This window comes from Anopheles coustani, chromosome 3, assembly GCF_943734705.1.
Source record: "Anopheles coustani chromosome 3, idAnoCousDA_361_x.2, whole genome shotgun sequence".
In the NCBI taxonomy this organism is placed as follows: Eukaryota; Metazoa; Arthropoda; class Insecta; order Diptera; family Culicidae; genus Anopheles; species Anopheles coustani.
Window position 1 is genome coordinate 28,864,781 of NC_071288.1, and position 21,899 is coordinate 28,886,679.

A 21,899-nucleotide genomic window follows, 5' to 3' on the forward strand; every position below is an offset into this window, starting at 1 on the left:
GCAAGTGCAATCGAAAAGATTTGTTAAAATGGTTCTCCTTCATGTGAAACGTGGCGAAGAAAGCCAATTTTTGTACGGAACGACTACCGCTGTTCGCGTAAAGCAGTTAGCTTACGAGTTGATCACTATCTACAACGGCCGTTTGAAAGTGAGTCGTGTTTGTTCAGGTAAGAGGAAACAGATTTCACAATCAGTAAAGAATTCTAAAAGGGTCAATTTTGAATTATGTTTTTTTTGTTCACAGAAATCGAGGAGCTTGCCAAGCACGGTACTATGCTTCCACCAGATATGCTAGGCCTAACGGATGAGCAGGTCGAAGAGTTGCATCTGGTCGACGAGTGGGCCGATACGTGTATTCCGTCCGGAGGTTGGCGCTTCAACCGGGACCCGGTCGGACGTCGCAATGGGCACCAACCGCAGCCGAAGATGGGTGAAGTCCTGGCCCAAGCGGTGGAAGATGCAAAGACAATGATTTCGAAAAAGCTTGTGAACGAAAACAAACTGCTCTCGCAGCGTAATGTTCAGGAGGCTTTGGATTTACTGCGTGGAGCAGTAACCATCGTGTACCCGATGCAGCTGCCACCGCACGATCCGATTCGTATGGAGTTTAGCAATACGGAAGATTTGACCGGCACACAGGTACACCCGAATGAGACAATGGTGAGCAGCCAAACGAACTGGCTAACTGTATCCTCTCATTGTAGGCGTCTTTGGAAGTGATTGAGCCGTCAAAGGCTCAGTTATGGTTTGCCGGAAAGTTGATGCTGAATGATAAGCTCTTGGGTGAAATCGTGGGACAAAATGAGAAGACCAAGCTCATCGTAAAGCTGGCCAAGTTGAATGAGGGCGCTCCGGGACGCGAACCGGTGATTACGGAAGATGCCAGGAAACAAATGATGATGCATGCTTATCGCCGCCAGGAAGAACTGAAGGTAAGATTTCACTCGTTTCCCTTTTCTCTGTTTACTATAATCATTTTTTCAATTTAAATTCTTACCGGGGGTACAAAACAATGTCATCGATTACGCATAATCATAAATTTGTCGAAATAGTGTTTTTAATCTGTCGTTCAAGCATTGCTCTATATTTCATAAATATATTAGGTTTATTTAAAAATGTACAAAGGTTTTAGATGTGCTAGGTTTCATATCAAAGATTGATCGATAAAGCATTTCAAACTCACTGGCATTATCGAGAGTTGTCTGACGATTTTTGTTTGTTTCGTTTTTTGGTGATTAAGCTGATCTAGCTTGATTTTCCATTACTGTTCTGATTTGCTCACTCTTTCCTCGCATTTAAATGTTTATATATTTTCGCGCTCGTTCTTTTGATTCAAAAGCTGATAAAATATATATATTTATTCGAACTTAGCCTCATTCACCGCATGCACTGCTGCTCGTCTCTGCCGTTGTTAGAGAGTGTCTATAAAGGCGGAAACTTTGCATTAGTTTCGAATTGAAATAACAACAACGTGGAATAGATGAAAATTGTCTTGAGAGTGTGGAAAAACGGGAAAATAGAATAACAATTTGCTCTAAAAATACTCCCCGCAGCCAATCTGCTTTCGTCAATGTGTCTAACTAGAAATGAGAGCCTAAAACGAAAACGTTCGTAAAATTCTACCCGGAACCGTTGTGGCCTAATCGGAAGGGTGCGATGGGACACATGATTGTGCCGCCGGCTGCCTAGCTGAAATGATGCCCCACATTACGTTGAACCCTGCTGGTCCAAATCCGATGATCCCTTGTAACCTCCCCTTTTGCGCCTGCTCTGCAAACTTATTGCGTATTTCGTGGAGGTCGACAGATGTTTGTTTGAAGCCCTTGGCATGATGTGCGGTCGATGGGTCAATACATGGTGGCTGGTGAGGCTGGTGTATGATGCTGCAATCCGTTAGTTCATCGATCTGCCTCTATTTCGTAACCCGTCCGTGCGTGGATAACATCGTTAGGCCGCTGATGCACGCCTAAATTTTATCGACAAACTCCTGCGGATACTCAATTTTCCACGACTCCTTCCTTTCGGCGGTGTAGTTGTTTCATAATGTTGTGTGTTTGTGTAGTTGGGTGTAGGTGTCAATTAGAGAACGGGCAGAGCAGGGTTAGTAGAACGGTTCGGGAAGATCGATCGTTGCATGGTTGGGTTTCGAAGGGAGTCGGTTGTTTTGGTCGGGGTTGTGTTATTTGAAAGGAAAACAAAAATGTTGGCATTAGACAGAAACACATTTCACTGTGGTTCAGAGGAACGAAATGGAGAGATTAAAATGAAAGTAATCAACGAGAAAAAACGGGATTCAAAGCTCAGTATCTATGTAAAGCAAGAGAGAATGGAAAATTATTCAACGGACACAGTGAGCTGAAGCATTCGTGTTCATGTATGCTTTTCCTATGACGCTGCTGCTGCCTGCCTGCAAGGAGCCAAATGGAATCCGTGCAAGGAACTACTGCCGGATTTTCGTTTCGCTATCGCCTAGCGATCCTGCTTTTCTCCTGCCCACAGAGGGAAACTCCATGGAGGGAATATGTTTACGATTGAGTATCAGTTTGCAATGAACGTGGTTTGCTCGTCAATCTTTATCACAGACGAAATCAGAAGTAGCTTCTTTGGAACAAAACAAACTAACACGAAACACACGAAAGATGCAGAGCGCGATGTGGCTGCATTCGGTTGGAATAAAATGTATATACATCCGTTCGGGAGCAGCTTGGACTGACTGCGCCTCAAGTGGCACTAGCGTGTCACCCGGTGTGTCTGTGTGGAGTATGCGAGCAAACTAATTGTTCCAGCTGTACACGGCTCGTTTTTACACTATTTACAGTCTATCTAGCAGATCGGCGACGAAATGTTTTTTCGTGTCTTTAATTACACATGTATTTAACAGCTAAAAAGACGCTCCCTAGTCACACTGGATGCAGCGCGCAACGTTAGCTAGTATAAGCGATTTCCGATTAATCTGGTCGTATGCATTATCTAAGTAAGGTGACTACGTTTCTGTGTCGTTATTGTATCTCGATCAAGCGCCGTCCCGCTCCCTTACCAGTCGCTGGGAGCGGGCGGAGGTTGCAGCCTCGCAAAGCAATGTAAAGCCGTACGTAATGCAAGTACTCTATCGATCGTCCGCAACGATCGGAGGAGCTAGGCGGAAAGCTGTTAAACGGTTAAACTGTTGGTGTTCATGCACGTGGTGGAGTGAATCTTGCTTACAAAAACCGAACGAAACGAAAAGCGATACAAGTTGAAGTACGTTAACTTTGGTACTACGGTATATCTTATTTACTAGCTTGACGTGAGCCCGCCGTCGTCCTGTTGGTTTTGCTGATGTGTTCCGAAACCGTCCATCGGCTGGGCCCTATGCGTTTCTGTGAGCGCTTGGGGTCCTTGGGTAAGGATACCATCAACAAAAGGAACAGAAGCTCCCACCCGCTCGCTAAGGGTGTCTCGTTAAGGAGTGGGCGAGTTGCTGGTGTGAAACCAAAGCGACCACATCACGAGCGAGTGACGAACCGTGGGTGAGGTGGTGGTGATAAGATTGCTGGGTGTACTGCAGTGAAGTGTACTTTCAGAACAGACAAAACAAAACGTAAAAATACTCGGAGGCTGCAATTTGCTGCTGTGTGATAAAAATGTGAACATGTTTTTTTTCTTGTGTATGGGGAAGTTTTTTGTTTCTTGTTTTCAGTAGTCTAGTTCGTCTTCCTCATCGTCACTACGGCATAGAAGTTTGCTATAAAAATAAAGGGAAAAGAAGAAGAAGCACTCATGAGCATCGTAGAGGCTAGGACGCGTAAAAACAAAATCACAAAAATATCGGGTCTACTACTGCCGAGCTCGTGATGGATGTGTTTCAATTGTGGCGGTTGAACAAAAAGTGTATATCCTCCACTGTTGATCGATGCTGCGTTTGAATTGAAAAAATGTAAGTGATACTATAAAGGTCATAAAGTTCTTTTTATATAAAACCCTGTACTAGCGAAAATTATCGCTTCGAAGAGCGATCAAAACTTCAATCTACGAAAAGATCACTAAATAGAGATGTATCTAGGCCAAGATGTTAACAATTTTGCGCTTTTAACGCGTTTACGCTTGCTTTGTCAGTGTTTGAAAACCGTCGAGTTAAATTACAAAAAGGGAAAAAAGTTTTTTATAAATTTTAAGTTTAATGTTTTGAATGCATTTTGAGATTTGCGTGCCGTAAAGATTAAAATTTAAAAATTCTAATCTACACCGTAATATGTTTTGCTATTGGGCAAAAACCCGAAATTTTAGTATTTGAACAATTTTTGTAGTTGAAAAAATTGATGTAAAGGTCTCAAAAGTAGAATGTAGCTTTTATGTTAAACTTTCTTAAAGTATGCAAGAGACAAGTTGGTGATTAATATTACATTGCTTATAAGGCGATAGGATAGCGGAGTGTTCAGAAAAAAAACAGAAGTAAATTCGGTGAGGTAGAGGAAAAGTGTAGGAAACTCATAAAACGAATACTTAATTTGATACACACAAACGCGCGCACACATACATCGAGAGAGCTATGGTGAGAGTTAAACAGAGGGTAGTTTAGAGGGGGGTGGTGAAAAAGGTGTACAGGTATCCGTAATAGGATCAATGCGGATTTGCGTAGGGACAACGGTGGTGATAAATGGCAGTGAGTAGTCGGTGTTGTTTGACCGGTCCTAGTGAATGTGACGCACGGCACACAACTCAAGGCGGTGACAGTGGTTTGGGAAATGGTACTATGGGGAAGATGGGCGGTGTTGGTGGAAGAAGACGCCAGGTACCAGCATAGGAGATACCCTTGCACCGGGTGCTACGCAGCAGCGCCAAACCGCGCACATAGCCTGAGAAGGGTGCCTTCTGAGGACGGCACACACTTACTTCTCTTTCGTAGGATACTTCTCCGCGTAGACCCGAGGCGACTTGTGGCAGGCTTTATCACAGCAAGGACAGTACCAGTAGCTCAGCACACCGATCGATACGGCGAACAGCACGTTCGGGATGATCAGCGACAGTATCAGGTGCTTCAGATTGTCATCCCAGGAGTAGCGGGCGACCACTATCTCCGGATAGGCACGGCTGTAGTAGCAGGGGAACGGTTCTCCGACATGCGTGTAACTGGGGGTAGAGGCATAGACAGAACACATGCTGGGTTAGCTTCGGCGCGGCGTAATGGTCAACCCAATGAAAGAGAGACAGTACATACCCGTACTGGTTTGCAAACTCCGTACAGTTCACCCGCGGTGGGTAGCCGCAACCCTCGGTGTTGACGAGGAACTTGGTGTCCATGACGTCCCAGTCTATGCTGTCGAGCTCCCGCGGATGCTGGTGCCACTCGTGGAACGCTATTTTGGTGTAATTTACAAGCAACTGGTGACACCGGATGGCCGCCGTTGTGCAGCCCTCCCGGCACGAGCTCCACGTGCAGTTGCGCATACCCTCGGCGTAGGTATGGTCCGTCACGATGCACGTCACTGGGATGGGATCGTAGTCCGCGACGATGGTCGAGATCGCGGGATCCACCACGAACGGGATCAGAAAGAGAAATGCAAACACCGACAGAATCGCGGTCGTTCCTGGCAATAAGAAAGCACAAGGTTGATAAGTATTAGCGGCCTTCGATGGCTAGCGCTACCCCGTACGGCCTACCTAGACAGAGTGATGTGTAGAATTTCGCCTTGTCCAGGAACTCGGAGATAAGTTCCTCGCGCGTCGGTGGCCGATCTTCCCGATTCGATTCGTTCAGGCTCTGTCTGCTGTGCGTTAGGCTTGCCTTGCTGTTGTTTAGACTCGGCTTGCTCATGGTCAAACTCGGAGCCCCCGAGAGGGTCGACGAGGATGCTCTGAAGTCGTTGGTGGATCTCATGTCGGGATGATATCTGATTACTATAGGTGATGGTCCGTGGTGCGCGATACTGATGAACACTGACGACTGACTTGGCTACTTGGCTGACTTGCTAGTAGTACTTGAATGTTTCTTGGTCTGGGATGGCGCTAACGATGTCGCCGGATATAGCTACCTTTCTTTCCGCGAGCCCTTGCTCTGTAGATGCTGGTTAATGGCTCTATCGGCAGACTAGTATTATGAGTTCTATTTGTTCAAGCATAATTTCCTACAGGATGACTTAGTATCTAGAGGTGCCCCGCCCCGATAGCCTCGTGGGCTCCGCCGGGCCTAAGGAATCTTAAGTGGAAAGTCGCACGTTTTGGCGCTGGTAGCGGCGTTAAAGTGGCAGACCGCTTTCGATCGTTTGTCGGTCCAAGCTTCGTCCGATCTGCGCTTAGCCGCGTACAGGGTGAGGTGACGATCCTCTCTGCCGGCGCTGTGTCGCTAAACGGCTAGTGTTTGTGTATATTGCTATAATTTTTTTGGTATGTTGCCTTTTCAAATGTTTATATTCCTTTGTGCTACTTGTTGTTTGTTTGCCTCGATAAACGTGTGCTGTCCGCTCGCACGAAGCACACTTGCCTTTGGTGCGTAAGCTTTCAACAGCTCGTTCGCTCCATGTTCACGCATTCCTCCTACTTGGTTGGGTCCGGTGTGGGTCCAATCCGCTTGTTTCGATGATCCAGCTTGAGCCGCTCGTTAGTTGGCTGCTCGGATTGTTTCTCTCTACCTTGCTCTCCTCCTTCACTGCCGTACGCTTCTTCGCCTGGTGGACGACGCCGTCGGGCCGCGCCGTGCCGGAACTGCAGAAACGCTAGCGAAGAATCGCGACGACTCCTGCTCGCTTCTGGCGTTCCGTCACAAGCGTCGATGTTGTGCCCGTGCGCCCGATGGTCCGTCCCGAGCGTTCCACCTCGCTGCGATACCGTACGTCATCAATTTCGCGGTTTGTAGAGTTTGGCGACAATCGAAAATGAAAAACTTAACAACACGAATCTTTTGCACACGTGCGGACTCACTTCTTCCGTTTCTTCTACTGTCCTGTACTCCTCTTCCACCGTCCTGCACTGGGTTTCACTACTAAATGTAACGCAACGCAATGGTATGCACCGACAAATGAACAACGGGCTCAACGGAATAGTTCGCTCTTATAGAAACACATTACACATTACTTAACGATACAATTGGTTTCGGGGAGGGTTTTTCCGGGGCATGTCCGGGTTCGGTTTCGATTCGCATTAGTGTGTCGGTTTGCCGGCTTTGTTGTTGACCAATGTAACCGGCTCTCCTAAAAGCTGTAGGGTGCGGTGTCTCCCTGGTGGTGCTGTTGTCCGCCAGCGACTCGATCACACTCCCGACCTAGCTAGGTTTCTGCCGCGTGCTTTTATTTAACGTCCCACTGCGGCCTACCGATATTGAAGGTTTCTAGCCTTCCTTTCAACACCGGCAGCAAAGTGCTCGAATGTTTCTGCTTCTCTCAGAATCATCCGACTTCCACTTGCTTGTGGTTGCTTGGGCGGATATTGCTGTTTCTGCTGCTGCTGCTGCTGCTACTGCTGGCGGAATTTGGTGCTGCTGGTTGGCGCTCTTCGCTGTTGAGGCAAGCCTTTGCTGCCCTACCGAAAGCGAAGATCGAAATTTTCGTACAGAATACCGCCTACAACACACCCACTGCAGTCGTGGCCATCGAGAAAAGCACACACACACACGCACGCACACGCTGGGAAATATCAGTAGAACATATCGGACACACCGTAGTAGGTTCTCGTTCGTTAGGAGTGCGCGGAAGGGAAACGGGAGTGGACTGGGTGGGTGGGGGGGGAGGTATAGACGATAGACTGAAGTATACCGATTATCACTCTGGCCGGAAACAGTTCTGCTTTTGTTCGTTTGTTTGCGTTTGCTTTTTATTAGTGCAGAGAAAACACACCCGATTGATGTACTGGACTATCTTCTTGTAGGAGAGGAATGCCTGCAACGAAAGGGAAAATGGGACAGCAGAGGGAAAGAAAAAAAACAACTTTAAAATTGTTGCGATTGTTACGGAACGTAAACTGCTTCATGCACACACACACACGAGTACGATGCTAGTAATACTTAAAGATGTAGAGAAAACAATGGACACACAGCATCTCGGTGAGAAGGAAGGAGGAGGAGGAGGGTGTTGCACAAATGTAATTTTTGGGGAGTGTGGGGCTTGTAGGACGGGAAAAGTGTCCCAAAAGGATTCGAACGCGCTCGCAATTGCACAATTTTCCCAGGCGCGAACGAATGACATCATCAGCATCGTCATTCGCGCCACGTCCGTTCGTGAACCGTCGTCCTTTAACACACGCTTGTGTTTTCATTCTTCGCGGAACGGAAAGCTCGGCACTCCAGGGAACATACCCAAACACACGCACGCACGGACACACAGCATGGATGGAGTAAAAAAAACGGGAGAGTTTCCGCCTGGGTACCATTCGGTCGGTTTGCCTGCACCGTTCGCTTGATTTTGGTGTCAAATGGATTTCTGGGACATGGACAGAGTGGTGACGGAAGAAGGCTGACGGCCGGCCTAACGTTTCGCTGTGTCGAATCGCTTCGCCGCTCCACTCCGCTGGGGCCGATGTTGTGCGAACGCATTTTTAAGTTTAATTTGTCAAAATTTTAGGCACTCATGCGTGGCGCTTCTTTTTGGCCAGATCCAGATGTGTGGCTACGGGTAGCTCATTTGCTCAATCCGAGATCCAGGAGACCCGGCGTCCGATCGGCCGACGGCGGAGGTGGAGGTGCGCTGCTTTCCGTTGCACGAGGATTGGATGGGGACGACGGCCTGACGGGACGAACGGGTTGTGTTCTTATGCGACTTGCGAGTGGTTGCGCGAGAGAGAGAGACAGAGAGCAGAGCGGAAAACAAATAAGCCCAAAGGAAAAGGATAAGCGAACCGAGCAGCTAACGAGGGAAGGGACATGCTGGTATGTGGGGGTTTTGGGATGCGGGGACACATAGCGGGATGGCGAGCAATGGGGGGTTTTTCCGGACGGAGGGACAGGGGGGATCGAGTTAGTATGAATCTCAGCGCCTTACGTGATGGATCTCAGAGAGCCATAACGGAGTCTCCTCCACCTCCACCGCCGTCGCCGGAGTTGGCCTTGTCTTGGTTCTTGGCGGCCCCGTTCGCCACCACCGGGTTCTTGTTGCCGCAGCCGACGAAGCGCATCTTCGCGTCGTCCCCGACCTGGATCGTGCGCTGGCAGAAGATGAGCGTCACGCACGAGATGGCGAACAGGATGGTCGGCACGAAGAAGCCGAACACGAACTGCTTGTAGGTGGTCTCCAGGTTGAACCGGGCGACCACCTGCTGCATCTTGCTCTTCGAGTAGAAGCAGGGGAAGCGGGCGCGCGCGTTGTGGTCGGTGCCGTCCTTGCCGAACTCTTTGAGGAACTCCTTGCACTCGTCCTGCAGCGTGTTGACGCAGCCCTCCAGGTTGATCATCAGCCGGCTCTCGTTCGAGATGGTGAGGTCCTGCTCGAGCGGGGCGATCGTGCGGATCGGCTTCGACACGGCGTAGTGCAGGTAGGACAGGTAGGTGAAGTTGGTCAGGTCGGTGAGCTCGGTCTTCTCCAGCACCGAACCGTTGACGCAGTCGGTCCCCTCGATGCCGTGCGACGTGTTCTGGATGAGGTAGCAGGAGGACATGATGACCTTGTCCTCCGCCTCGTTCCACACCTCCTGCTTCGTCTCCAAGTCTATCGCGCTCGAACATTGCGAAAGATAAACTTTATCTCCACTTAATAAGATCATGTTCTTGTTCCGCGTCGGGATGTCGACGCAACGACGATCGCAATTGTATGGAGTTCTTATCTTTCGACATGTTCCCCGATTGCACGAGAACAGGCCGGTGATGTCGATGCAGGTGATCTTGCCCCGCCGGCCGGAGCACTTGAGCGGCGGGTCGGTGTTCTTGAACACGCACTCGAACGCGTCGGTGATGTTGATGCACATGCCGAGCGTGCAGTTGAACGTGCCGGTCAGGTTCTTGCACTCGTCGGCGATGCAGCGGGCCTTCTTCGCGTTCTCCTGGTCGATGCCGTAGCACGTCTTGTTCGCCGAGTTGGTGCAGTTGTTGAACAGCAGGCTGCTGCCGTTCATGCGCAGGTGCACGTAGATCTGGATGCAGGCGCCGGACGTCTTGCTCAGGCACCACTCGCCGCACGAGCCCCACTCGCACGCCTCCTGGTTGAGGCTGCGCGTCGTCGTGCACATGACCGGCGTCTCGTCGATGCCGCTCTGGAAGGCGCGCGACGACGGCATGTAGATGGCGACGGTCAGGTAGACGATCGCGACCGTGCTCAGCACGAACGTCAGCTGGCACACGCAGATGATGCCGCAGATGCGCGTGTCCTGCGGCGGGATGATCAGGTCCTCCTCCGGGGTCGGCTTTTTCTTCCCCATCGCTGCGTTCCCGCGGCCACTAAGACCGTCCTAAGCTTCTGGACACGTTTCGCTTCAAGACACTAACGCGCGATCAACCCTTCCACGCGCTGATCGACTCTAACGCGAGTCTAACGTTTGCTTTCCACTACCACACGTGTCTCCAGTCAGTACACAACAATTACAGGTAAGAGATAGGACACACAGGTTGTTCCAGCTACCTTAGTAATACCGTGGGGAAAATTAAATTGAAAATTGTCCTGCGTTTTTACAATGAGATCACGCTGTGAAGGTGTTTCGAAAAACGGCGTTACCAAAGTGTTTGCTATTTACCTTCTATACCGCAATTCGGGCAATCGTCGGCCGTACACTAGCTGCCTCCGGACATCGGATGCACGTTTCGGCTGCGAGGGCCTCGCGAAAGCTCACCGGACTACTGGACTTGGGCAGGTCGATGGTCGCCGTCTGTCACGACAGCCCTCGGTACGGCTGCACCCAAGCACCGTAGCGCCACTGCAGTATTTTGTGCCACCCGTTTTGCGTCGGGTCGCCCGCTCTCTTTCACTCGTCCTCGCTCGCCCGTCACCGGAGGGGCCTGCCCAAAGGAGGCGCTCTGTGTGTGTCACACGCTGTATAGGAAGGTGAAAAGTCCACAGATTAGCCTACTCGCTCCCGCAGCACGGCCCCAAAGAGGCAAAATTCGTATCATGCAATCCACGGCTCGACCGTTTCGTCCTGCAAACCGTTGCCTTGTGGCGGTTAGTGGTGGTGGTGGTGCGGTGTTTGCCTGTATCTTTACTTTTCTTTTTAATTCAATTTTACTAATCCCTGGCCGCGCAATTTGATGAACGAATGTCCAGTTTTTAAAGGCGATGGCTCTGGTGTCGTGCAAAAGTTTGACCGCGCATCGATTTCCCCCCACAGTGGCACCAGGATAAGGACGAGAAAAATCAATGTTCCTGCCTCACACACAATGCACACACCACACAGGGCACACGGCACGGGATGGTCTGGGGCAAGATGAAAACTGAACTGAACTTCGAATAGGTCTTTCGGAGTAGGTTGAATATCAATTCCAACTCGCTGCAGTTCACCATGGAGAACGCGACGAAAAATTGGAACAATGTCCTTCACGGGCCCACTCGAGTCCTCGCACTTTGCAAACTGACTCACACACACACACACTCACTCGCACACACATACACACACACACGTACACACTGGAAAACTACCCCTTTTCGCTGGATGTTCTTGTGGTTCGCTGCGTTCGAGCAATCCGCCTTCCTTCCTGGCCTGGCCGACCGGGACTTTCGGACTTAGACTAGAGACTAATGGCCGCGGTGGTGGTAAAACGGTGATATGCAATTACATTCCGAACTCCCTGCGGTGACGAATTTCAACTAGCACGGCCCTGGCCCGATGAAGCCTCGCACTGCACGCGCTGCGGTCGTCATCTACCCTATGAATGAAAGCTGCCCGCCGTGTGGAAAACGGTGAGAAAACTCGCTCGAATGTTCTGCCATTCGACTCGTGGGGCGCGCCCGTGCGCATGTCCGGCGGTGCGAAAAAGCTCGCCCACCGGGGGCCGCGTGTCTTTCCGTGCCGTTCGCAGGACGACAGCCTTCTGTTTGATTGATACTTGGCAACCTGAGCCGTCTTTCGGGATTAACTGACGGGTTTTTGTATATTTGTTGTACAAATATTTGCTGTGGTTTGGAAAAGATATAATTTATTCTACTTGCCGTTTGAAACAAAAATCAAAAGAGATGATATGAAATAGTTGCGCTCGATGGAGCAGCCTGGTGGTTCACTCGATTATGGACTGTCAAAATTTGTACACTACTAAAATCGCTTACCTTTTTTATTTCAATTACTGAAAAATACTGACGTTATGTTTTTTTTTTTTAAACAATCTCCAAAACACATACATTTTACCATAGGAAAAATCTTCTCTACATTCTTCGGCTACGGGAAATGCTGAACTCCTCGTCTGTAAGGACACTTGCACCAAAGATTGCATGCAAGTGCCAAACGACAATGCACTTTCGCGAAAGGGAAAACCCTTTGTTTTTAACAATTCCTCCTGCGAATGAAGACTAGGAACTCTCTTGTCAACAGTCACAGTCAACAGGAAGCTTTCGGAGAGCAGGGTCAGAGTTCACGAGACAGTGGAGCCTTTTAGTGGTGGAGAGCTGCGCTAGGGAAGAGAGCGAGAGAGCGACAGTTTAAAGTCCTCCAGCCGAAGACGAACGCGAGAGCTCCCCAGTTGCCCACTAGTAGTGGCTGGCAGCACCATTTCTGCGGAGCGCAAAGCTGCCATGATGAGCTAACAAGGGCTCAGTCGCCATTCAGTACGTGAGGACGTTCGATTGTGATAATATCCATAAGCTATGTGTTTAGGGAAACTTTAGTTTTCTGTTTGTTCATTTGTACATAGTGGCAGGTGTGGGGTCTGAAGATGATCATTAAGTAAGCAGGGTCGACGCAAACCGTCCGGAAGCGATATCTGTAGGCTCGTTTTATGTTTCCTTCATTTTTTTCCCTTTCGCTGACAAACCCCCTCGACAAGATATTAGTAGTGAGTGTGTGGTGTGGAATGCTTGTTGTTTTTCTTTTTCCCTTTGGTAGGTCGAATTAAGTGTGTTGCTTCCATCACCAAAGTCGTCCAGAGTCGGGATGGTGTGGATTTTTCTTGGAACAACACACACACGCGCACCCACAGTGCCGCAGCGTGCCAAAGGTGGCGTTGGAGGAGGCAGTGGTCGGCTAATGATCCTGGGATTTTCATTCACCCAGAAACGGATTACCTTTTGTTTCAAAATGCACACTCAGTTTGGCTCAGGTTGGAATGTGTGAAGGCTGTGGCTGCCGTGGTCTCGTGCGTGCTTTAGCGTGAAGTGGCCGAGTTGATAGGAGTTGAAAATCTTGAACCAGTGGTTTGTGGGCCGTGGTGAAAATAAAGGCTAATGCTTGCGAACATCAAGATTCCATGCTCAGCTGTGCGTTCTCCGACCTGGAAGTCCCTCAACGTTGGACAACTCTGCGGTACAGATGAAATATTTTTCGCCAAACTCATTGTGTCATCTTCTGCAACCCGAGTTGCTTTCGGGTGGACGATTCAAGATTGTACGGTGTGGTGCAGTGCTCGCAATTCCCGGATACCTTTGAAGCGAATGCAAAAAACAAGAACAGTCTAAGGACTAAGGACCGCAGCCAGCGCCGGAGCCGAAGGAAACCGTTGGCGAGTGTCAAGAAGAAGGAAAAGTCGGTGGTGAAAAATCAATGGTTGGTTCGCCTCTCCCAACGGGGTGGAATTTCTTCGGCGCTGGGCCGCTGGATTTGCGAATACGCGACGGAGGACCACAGACAGTGACTCCTTTGTGTGTGTGTGTGTGTTTATGTGTGCGCTTTCTGTTTGATTTGTTCACCTTTTCTGTGACCAACAAGACACGGCCCCGACCGTTTGCTCCCCAGTCGGCGCCACCGGGCGGTTAGTCAGCCTAGCAGAATGCTCGGGGCTTTTATGCCAGAACGTCGTTTGGATGTAATAATAATACGGGTACACACAAGCTCTCTTTCTCTCTCTCTTCCACTGGCATATCCTGGATTTGGCCACCCGGGTCACCGGTCCGGTCAGATGAAACCGGCGCGCAGTTTCAGTTTTGTCGTTGTTTAAACTTTCGAGCAAAACCAATCACGACGATAACCCCCCTCCAGGCTGCAGTGAAGGGATTGCCGTTTTTCTTTTGGCTGGCTGTTTTTCATTTCATTTTCCAAGCACGCAACCAGCGCAATCGGTGACACGCCGTGGTCGGTGAGCAATTGCTGCAACGAAAAAAAAAATAAAAAAACAATCCCCACTGCCAAGCGCCAGAGGCGAGTGAGTCAGCGGAAGGCCTGGATCAATGTCGGGAGCGTTATCCTTTCCTCCCGTGCAGCGGAATCCCGGGTACTGGGGCAAACACCGACGGCATAGTAGGTGGCCGTTCGGGGGGGTCGTGTTCAGTTCTTGGAAAATTGCTCCTGTTTTCAAGTGGGGTTGAATTTCCATTTCTTTATTTTTTTCGCGGAGAAACCATTTAGAATGACCTCCGTGAGATTTGCGTGTTTATGACGTAAAGTGTGTTTTCGAGATTGTGTACGTGTTTGGGTGTGAGTGTGATTGCGTGCGTGCTTTTGCGTATATATACTCGTACTGCACTGAAAGGAGTTGGAGTTGTAGGTAGGGAACAGGAAAATAAAAAAAAAACATTGAAATGAAAACACGCGCACTTAGCTCCCATCCTCCCCCAAATACCACCGCCTTTTGTACCCTGTTCTGATCCTTGCTGCTCCCAAAGGCTGTTATTTTGACGGAACCTTTTACCGGAAAGTCGAGCCCACGAACATGACTCCTCTGCACACGCCCGTCGCGTTTCCTTGCCTTCGCTCAGTACTTGCGGTGGAAGGACCTCACGCGACAATTGTTATCGCTCCCCGAGGAAATTACGATACCAAGGGTGCATGTTCAGCCCGCTACTGCATGAGCTGAATTTCATGCGAGTGATTCCAGGAAGACTTAAGCCCTGGAATTGCGATTAATCATGCGCAACAGAAGTCAGAGGAGAAGTCGAGGGTCTATCTAATTGCCACCCTTTTGGTAAAAGGTCAATTTATCAATCGTCTGCAATATGTCCTCGTGGACTCAGGGGTTTGACCGTTGACGCAATACCAAGCCGAATGCGAACGTAAGAAGGTGTTCCCTTGAGGCGAGGCTGTGAATTTGACACGCTTCAAATGACCCCATCCGCGCTCGATGAATCCACCAACCGCGCAACCGTGTCGAAGTCTCCAATATCTTCGATCTGAAGCGACGATCAAAAATGGAAACTGAAACGTACGTAACCATATCCCGCAAGCCAGGGCCAAGGGGCCAGCTGCCGGGCGGGGTAAAGAGTTGGTTAATAATTTAAACTGTACACTGTGAGGGATTCGATTTTTTCCCATTATTTTTTCATCAAATGCCACCAGCACCAGCGCCACCATGGTACGACTTTGGAAGCCGTTCGAAAGAGGAAGTTTCACATCCACACATCCCGGCTAGGCATAAGGGGTGGGAGGAAGGGAGGGGGTTGGAGAGGTCACGTGCGTGCACCCGAATCTCCTTGTGTGCCGCATGCGATGGTTTGTGTGCGGCCATTTCGAGGAGAAGAGGAAGGGGTGTGGGGAGAGGTCTTTCTGGTTTGTTTTTCATTTTTGGGATTTTTTGATCAATAAAACTGCCCGAAAATGATACGCCCGGCTCGGCGTATCGCGGATTGAACGGCGGAATGGGAATTTGAAAACCGTGCGAGAAAGACAGGGAAAGAGGGAGGAGACAAGGAAAAGCAAGGCGAATAAATAAAATTATTTATAATTCAAAATCACAGTGAACACCGCATGCAATAGTTATGTAAAGCCGGCTGGAGTGAGTGAGTGAGGCAGAGCAGCAATAGTTGCAGCCGGGAAAAGGGGCTGTGGGCCAAGGGGGTGGAGTGGGCCCTAGCGTGACGTCGTGCGGCACCCGGTTATAGTTTTCCTTTCTTTCGCTCGCGGAGTGGGAAAATGAAAAAAATCGCCCAGAACGGGAAATAATAGCAATTCGGCCAACTGCGAGGCCAGTGACGACGAGCTGCGTGGAATGAAGAGACCTCGTCCGGTTCGTCCGGTTCAAAAGTTGTGAATTTTCCTTCCTTCCGGAAGATCGAAACCGTCTCGCGTCGTCGGAGTGAACCAAAAGGACCATCGCCCTCGGGAAATATGGTAGACGCGGTTACCCGCGAAGTGCTTGTGAACTACTACGGTGAAAAGTGTCTGCCGAAAAGGGTTTGGATCCGGTTTCGTTGAAATAGCGGCAAGAGCGTGTGTGTGTGTGTGTGCATGAGTGTGGCTAAATATATCGTGGGCTGCGGGCAAAGTGAGCGAAAAAGGCGGAAGAAAACCGCACACATCAAACAGTCAAAGACAAAGTCAAATAGCGACCGAAACGGCCACCGTTGGGGCCACCGACTACGACAACGGTTCGGTTGAGGACCGGGCCCGTTAACGTCAAGGTACCACCGCCGGTGGTGGTGGTGTGTCTTTTCGATCGTGTGCCCTTGTGCCGCTGCAAGCGGAGAGTGAAAGAAAAGAAATATCGCACCAAAAACGGCACAAAGCGCCGTACCACCGTTTGAATTAGTGTCCTTTGGTGGAAGGGGTTTGCGTTGCGTTTTGTTGTTCTGCCCTCCATCCGTTTGCTTCCGTCTGAAACTCCTTGGACGTTCCCAGAACCCACCCGGCAGGAAGGTGGTACTGCTGCAGCACGGCCATTGGTGCACGAACACACACACGCACACACACTGGCGCGTGCGAAACCGAGTCGCACATGACATCGGACGCACCAGCTACCAGGAATAATAACTCTCTCCGGTCAGGTGGGTGCCATAAACACGCCACCGAACGGTCGTGCTAAACGCGCGGAGGTCCTGTGTGCGGGTGTGAACCGACGGCACGAAGGCGGCAGTTTCTGTGAAATCGCACACTGCACGGTGCCCAGTGTGTCCCTGGTATACGCAAATATCGTTGCTCAGAAAGAACGCAGGCTTCGGCTGGGCCACGCCAAACAGTGGTGTCGGGTGTGTCGGTGCTCCTACCGACCAATTTATCCTGCGGAATAACAACTGAAGTTTTCGAGGTAGTCGCGGTAGTAGACCGGAGTTGTGTTACGCGTGGCTCAGTGTGGTTCCTTGGTGAACAGCGGTACGTGTTGGGCGGACAGCGCCAATGATGGATGCCCCGTAAGATGCCAGATCAGCAGCCTGTAGCAGTAGTGGTTCTGGTGTAGTACTGGCCGTAGGCAGCGACGATAGTGTTATACGGAGCCAAGTTCTGGACGGATATTTCCTGCGACTTGGGTGTAGTCGACCTGAGACATCCTAGATCCTTAGATCTAGAAGGGTTACCAAAGCTCGGAACAGCAACAGCTACCATCGGCACATCACAAACGGCAGGAAGATAGTCGGTCCACCAGGCAGCAGCTATGGATGAGGAAATCGTTCCTCGTACACTGCGCGAAAAGGCACTGTTCTACACCACGGCCTTCTTCATCCTACTCGGTACGTTCAGCTTGTTCGCCTTCCTGTTCCTGGTGCCGTTCGTGATCGAGCCGGCGTTCCAGACGATCTTCATGCAGTTTGATGAGACGCCGGCGCAGTGCATGACCGCGTACAATGAGCATCTGCGTGGCGCGAAGAACTGCTCCTGGTCATCGTGTCGCGAGGGCTGCACCAAAGACATCTACACGTGCCAGCAGATACGCGTCAATTACAAGACGGCTGCCCAGGTAGCGGCCGAGGCCGCCAAGGAAGCGGCCGCCGGCGATCAGTCTAGCGTCTCTCCGGCGTCCTCGTCGACAGCTTCCGGCGGGGGTGCGACTGCGACAACTTCTTCGGTGACAAAACCCACTGGTGATAGTAGCATTAGTAACGAGCGTAGTAAAGATAGTATAGCTAGTAGCTCCAATAGCGTAGAGGGCAGGCAACCGATCAGCACGTCCGACGGCGAGAGTGGGGCCGCGGTTCGGGCGGCCACTGCAGGAGGCAGCGGTGGAAGTGGAACCAGCAGCAGCAGCAGGTACGGCAGTGCCCTGAATCGGTTCGAGCGTGCGATCCGGGCGGATTATGAGTACAGCGACACGCTGGTGGGGAACGCGAACGGGGGCATTAATGGGTTCAGTGACCCGAAGAGCGGCTTCATCAGCTCGATCATCGACGATGAGAACGCGTTCATCGAGTACCCGGAGGAGATGACCGGGCTGATGGGTAACGACTCGGAGTGGTACTTCACCGGCGCCCGCCTGTACCCGAACGTCAAGGGCTGCGGTTACCCACCGATGCTGAACTGTACGATCTGGACGAAGAAGTACTGGACGATCGGCACCAACTTCACCTGCTACTACTCGCGCGTCGACCCGGAGCTGGTGATCAGCGATCTGGACATGTGGCAGAACACGCTCAACCTGGTGTACGCGATGGCCATCCCGATACCGTCGTTCATCATCTCGGTGATCTACCTGGCGTTCGCGTACTTTGTCATCTTCAACGAGGACGAGGAGGCCGCCCTGCTGGACAAGAACGGCGAGGAGGAGGGCGGCGAGGACGATCTGCCCGAGACGGACGAGGGCAACGACAACAAGATCAACAACGAGAACGAGGTGGAGGTCACCGCCAACCACATCAACGAGAAGCAGCAGCAGCAGCAGCACCGGGACTCCACCGACGGGGACAATGTAAATACGACCGCCACCACACCGATCCAGCCGCCATCGCTGCCGAACGGTACCGCCAATTCGATCAACAACACCAACACGACCGCGACCACCAACACGAACGGCTCGTCCAAGCCGATCACGCCGAACTCCACCTCCGACCTGAACTCGTTCGGGCACCAGCTGAAAGTGAAGATGGCCGACGAGATGTCGCGCGAGTCCATCGACGGCGGTCTGCTGTCGAACTCGGCCTCGTTTCAAGGGTTAGTAGATCGACATTCATATTGCACTAAAGTTCAATGTTCGCATATCCTTCCACTGTCCGTCCATTTGTTTGCTTTTCTTCTTATCGATTGGGGATCGGTTTCTATTCCTCTGAATGCTTTGTCATTTATTTGTAAGTCATGATTCGTTTGTAATTTCATTAGATTAATTTAAATGTATTCAGAATGGTCCATTAGAAGGTCTTTAACACTGAAACGTAGAGTCGATAACTGTACATCGTTCATTCTTTCGACATGCTGCAAATATGTAAATACGTTAACAAATATCAATCTCCATAGCGGTTCGTTTTAGTCTGAACCAACCGTCGTTCGTCCCAGTTAATGATGTGTCTCGATCGTTTATAATGAACATTGGTGATTTTAAAGTCTGTTCCAAATTTTGAAGGTGGAACGAGGGCAAGCGGTGTGCCAAACCGGCATTGGAAACCCGGGCTGTCAGTTTGCGTTTTCGATTGTATCAATATTGTTGCTGTCGACAAGCTCATCGCCGTCGCCGTACGCTCCATCACGGTGCTATAGGGCGCAGTTGTCGTCGTTGCCGTCGTGCCAACAGCCAGCTGTTTTTATGGTGCATAATTGCGATATTCCGTTTGACGTGAGGGCCGCCGCGGTTCCTCGTGCCATTGCCGTGACAGCCGCGAGCGAACCCCATCGTGTGCGCCCCATTCGTCCTTTGGCATTTGCTCCTGTTTGGCCACTGGTCGTGGTACCGATGGTGTGGTGGTGGTGTTGGTGCCGAGGAACATGTCACTGCCCAGGAAGTGCGGCAATGGGTGGACCGGGTTTCCAGAGGCCGGGGAAATTGCGGAAGCATGGCTAAAAGGGGCCAAATTAGCGGTCGCCAACGAGTTAGCTTCTCAACGATTATCGATTGCACACGACCCTTCTGGTGCTGGTGCCGCCGTTCTAGTGGCGCCGTGGTCCGACGGCATGGCCCACCCCTTTTTTCTTGGGTGGTGGCCCCGATTACCAACGGCGTTTGTTTTTTTTTTGTTTTTTTGCTTTGTCCCCACTCGGTTCTTGGCGTCGGCAACGGGGAGTCACGACTGCACGACCGTTGCAATCGAGCGTGCCAACCGCGGCAAGGCCTTTTTCCGGGTGGTATGAGGCAGGATCGCAATGTGGAGTTGTAATTCAATTTTTGGCGCCAAAATTCAATGAGGAAAGTCCAAATCATGGATGCGTTGTAGTGTGATACGGTGCGCGACAGCCGTTCCCAACGCGAGGTGCTGACGATACCAGACAAGAATGTGCGATTGAGTTGGCATGCGGCCAGAAATGCTGGTATTCGATTTGGCCACCCAAGGATGGGCCGGGATGCAAATAATCTACATACAGTACAGCTTTCTTCGGCTGAGTGTATCATCCGTTGAACGGCGATACAGGTACATCCGTGGAATCGCTAAAAAGCTGTAGAGTGAGCTCTTAAATGTGCCAAACAAGAAGCTCCATAAGACTTTTCCTTTTTTAGACATTTTGCAGAAGTGTTTATAAATTAAATTACTCACTTAAATCCTTTTAAATCGATGGGTTGCGATCACTTTTTTTCCTTTTCTCATCCAAAATTTATTTTATGTCGTTTCAGAAACTTGAGCAAGACGATGACGACCAGTATCTCGACTCCGCCTGGTCCGATAGCCGCAGTCTGAAACGTCAAGTGCACGGTTTGGAGGACGTTAAGTTTAAATTCACAAAGTAAAAATTGGCTTATCTTATGATTGTTAAAAAGCCTGAAACAGAGGATCACTACCTAGCGAACTTAACACAGGCGGCCATCTCGGAGCGAAAGAAAAACTTATTAAAAGCTGCTAACGTAATACGCCACTAACCAGCATTAAATCATTCAAACATCTAAGCTACGACCACTACTGCATTGAATGCATGCCAGTGCGAAAGGCATCGCGAAGCATTAAGCGAACGAAAACAAAACTTTGCACAAACGCCACGGGCGAACATACCGCACCTTGCCAGCTAATTTACCTATTGTGGCGAATGTTGCTAACGCTAAAATGCAAACTTAAAACGATGAAAATCAATTAAAATGCATTATTATGAGTTTTACCACGGGCAAGCACGGGCGCATTGGGTGGGAGCGAAGGAAAATGTATGTGCGTTTGCAAGGTCAAAGAGCGTACAGTTTTTGTTGGGTAAATGGTAAAGGGTTTGCATATCTATAATTTAACGTTAACACATTGGAATTCGGCCAAAGACTCAACTGCACTTTCTAAAATGGTTCCAGAATTTAAAGCGTTTACTTTCCGTACGGGCTATGTGTAAAAATGTAAAAATATTGGTTTCACTTGTCTCGACGTTCAACTTTCGTTTTGATTTTATCAACGGGTTTGTGGTCAACCGAGTGGCAAACGTTTGGAAAACTAAATTCAGAAATTTCCCCTTGCGTGGTAAAAGTAGCAACACTGAGAGGTATTACAGCTGGACCGAATAATAATAATTATAAGAAAGGAGGGCACAGTTTCTATTGCCACTCAATGGCTGGTCATTTGAAGATGATGATAAAACAAACAAACATGAACTGTTGATAGATTTTTATCGAATTAGACTCTAGGGATGGGTACGCAGCAACAGCAGTACAGAAACAGCACACTGATGTAGAATAGCGAATAGCGAAAATTTGTAGAATTGCGCAAAATATTGTGAAGACTCATGATACGCATAACTAGCACTTCAGCCACCAACCGGATGTTTAAACTGCAGCAAGCAAAGCGAAGCAAAGAAACACTATCTAGAAGAAAAAAAACTATAGCTAATGGAGGTTTTATATAGCGAGTAATGGGATTTAGCGTAAACATCATCTTGTTTATTTCGTAGACTAGGAAATTAAAACTTCATGCGTAAACAAATTTGAGAAGTGAAAGAAAAACCGCAAAGCTATTCTAAGGCTTACTGTTTCAGAGAAAACCCACAGCCTCGAGATTGCATTTTTTTTCTTTTTTCTTTTGTTTTCACGCTTTGACTAACCACTTCTGATAACAGTGACTAGGTCTAAAATGTTCCACTTATCTTCGGTTTTATTTTATTCAAAAACAACACAA

At 49.7% G+C, this 21,899-nt stretch overlaps 4 protein-coding genes across 4 annotated transcripts in view; 1 reads left to right on the top strand and 3 right to left on the bottom strand.

Annotated features, from left to right (window-relative positions):
* Positions 1-21,899, bottom strand: part of LOC131258941 (vacuolar protein sorting-associated protein 37B) — a 492,072-nt gene that overhangs the window by 250,422 nt on the left and 219,751 nt on the right. The gene's annotated exons all lie outside the window — the stretch shown is intronic.
* Positions 29-20,545, top strand: LOC131258937 (cilia- and flagella-associated protein 298). Its single transcript, XM_058260342.1, has 4 exons — positions 29-167; positions 245-639; positions 705-932; positions 20,432-20,545. The coding sequence occupies exons 1-4, from the start codon at positions 29-31 to the stop codon at positions 20,543-20,545; spliced, it is 876 nt and encodes a 291-aa protein (XP_058116325.1).
* LOC131258933 (protein tipE) lies at positions 3,518-5,857 on the bottom strand. Its single transcript, XM_058260335.1, has 4 exons — positions 5,641-5,857; positions 5,198-5,567; positions 4,873-5,109; positions 3,518-3,724 (listed from the first exon to the last, which is right to left on the bottom strand). Exons 1-4 carry the CDS (start codon positions 5,855-5,857, stop codon positions 3,676-3,678), a joined length of 873 nt encoding a protein of 290 aa, XP_058116318.1. The 3' UTR covers positions 3,518-3,675.
* LOC131258927 (uncharacterized) lies at positions 8,959-10,317 on the bottom strand. The gene has a single exon (XM_058260328.1). It carries the CDS (start codon positions 10,315-10,317, stop codon positions 8,959-8,961), a length of 1,359 nt encoding a protein of 452 aa, XP_058116311.1.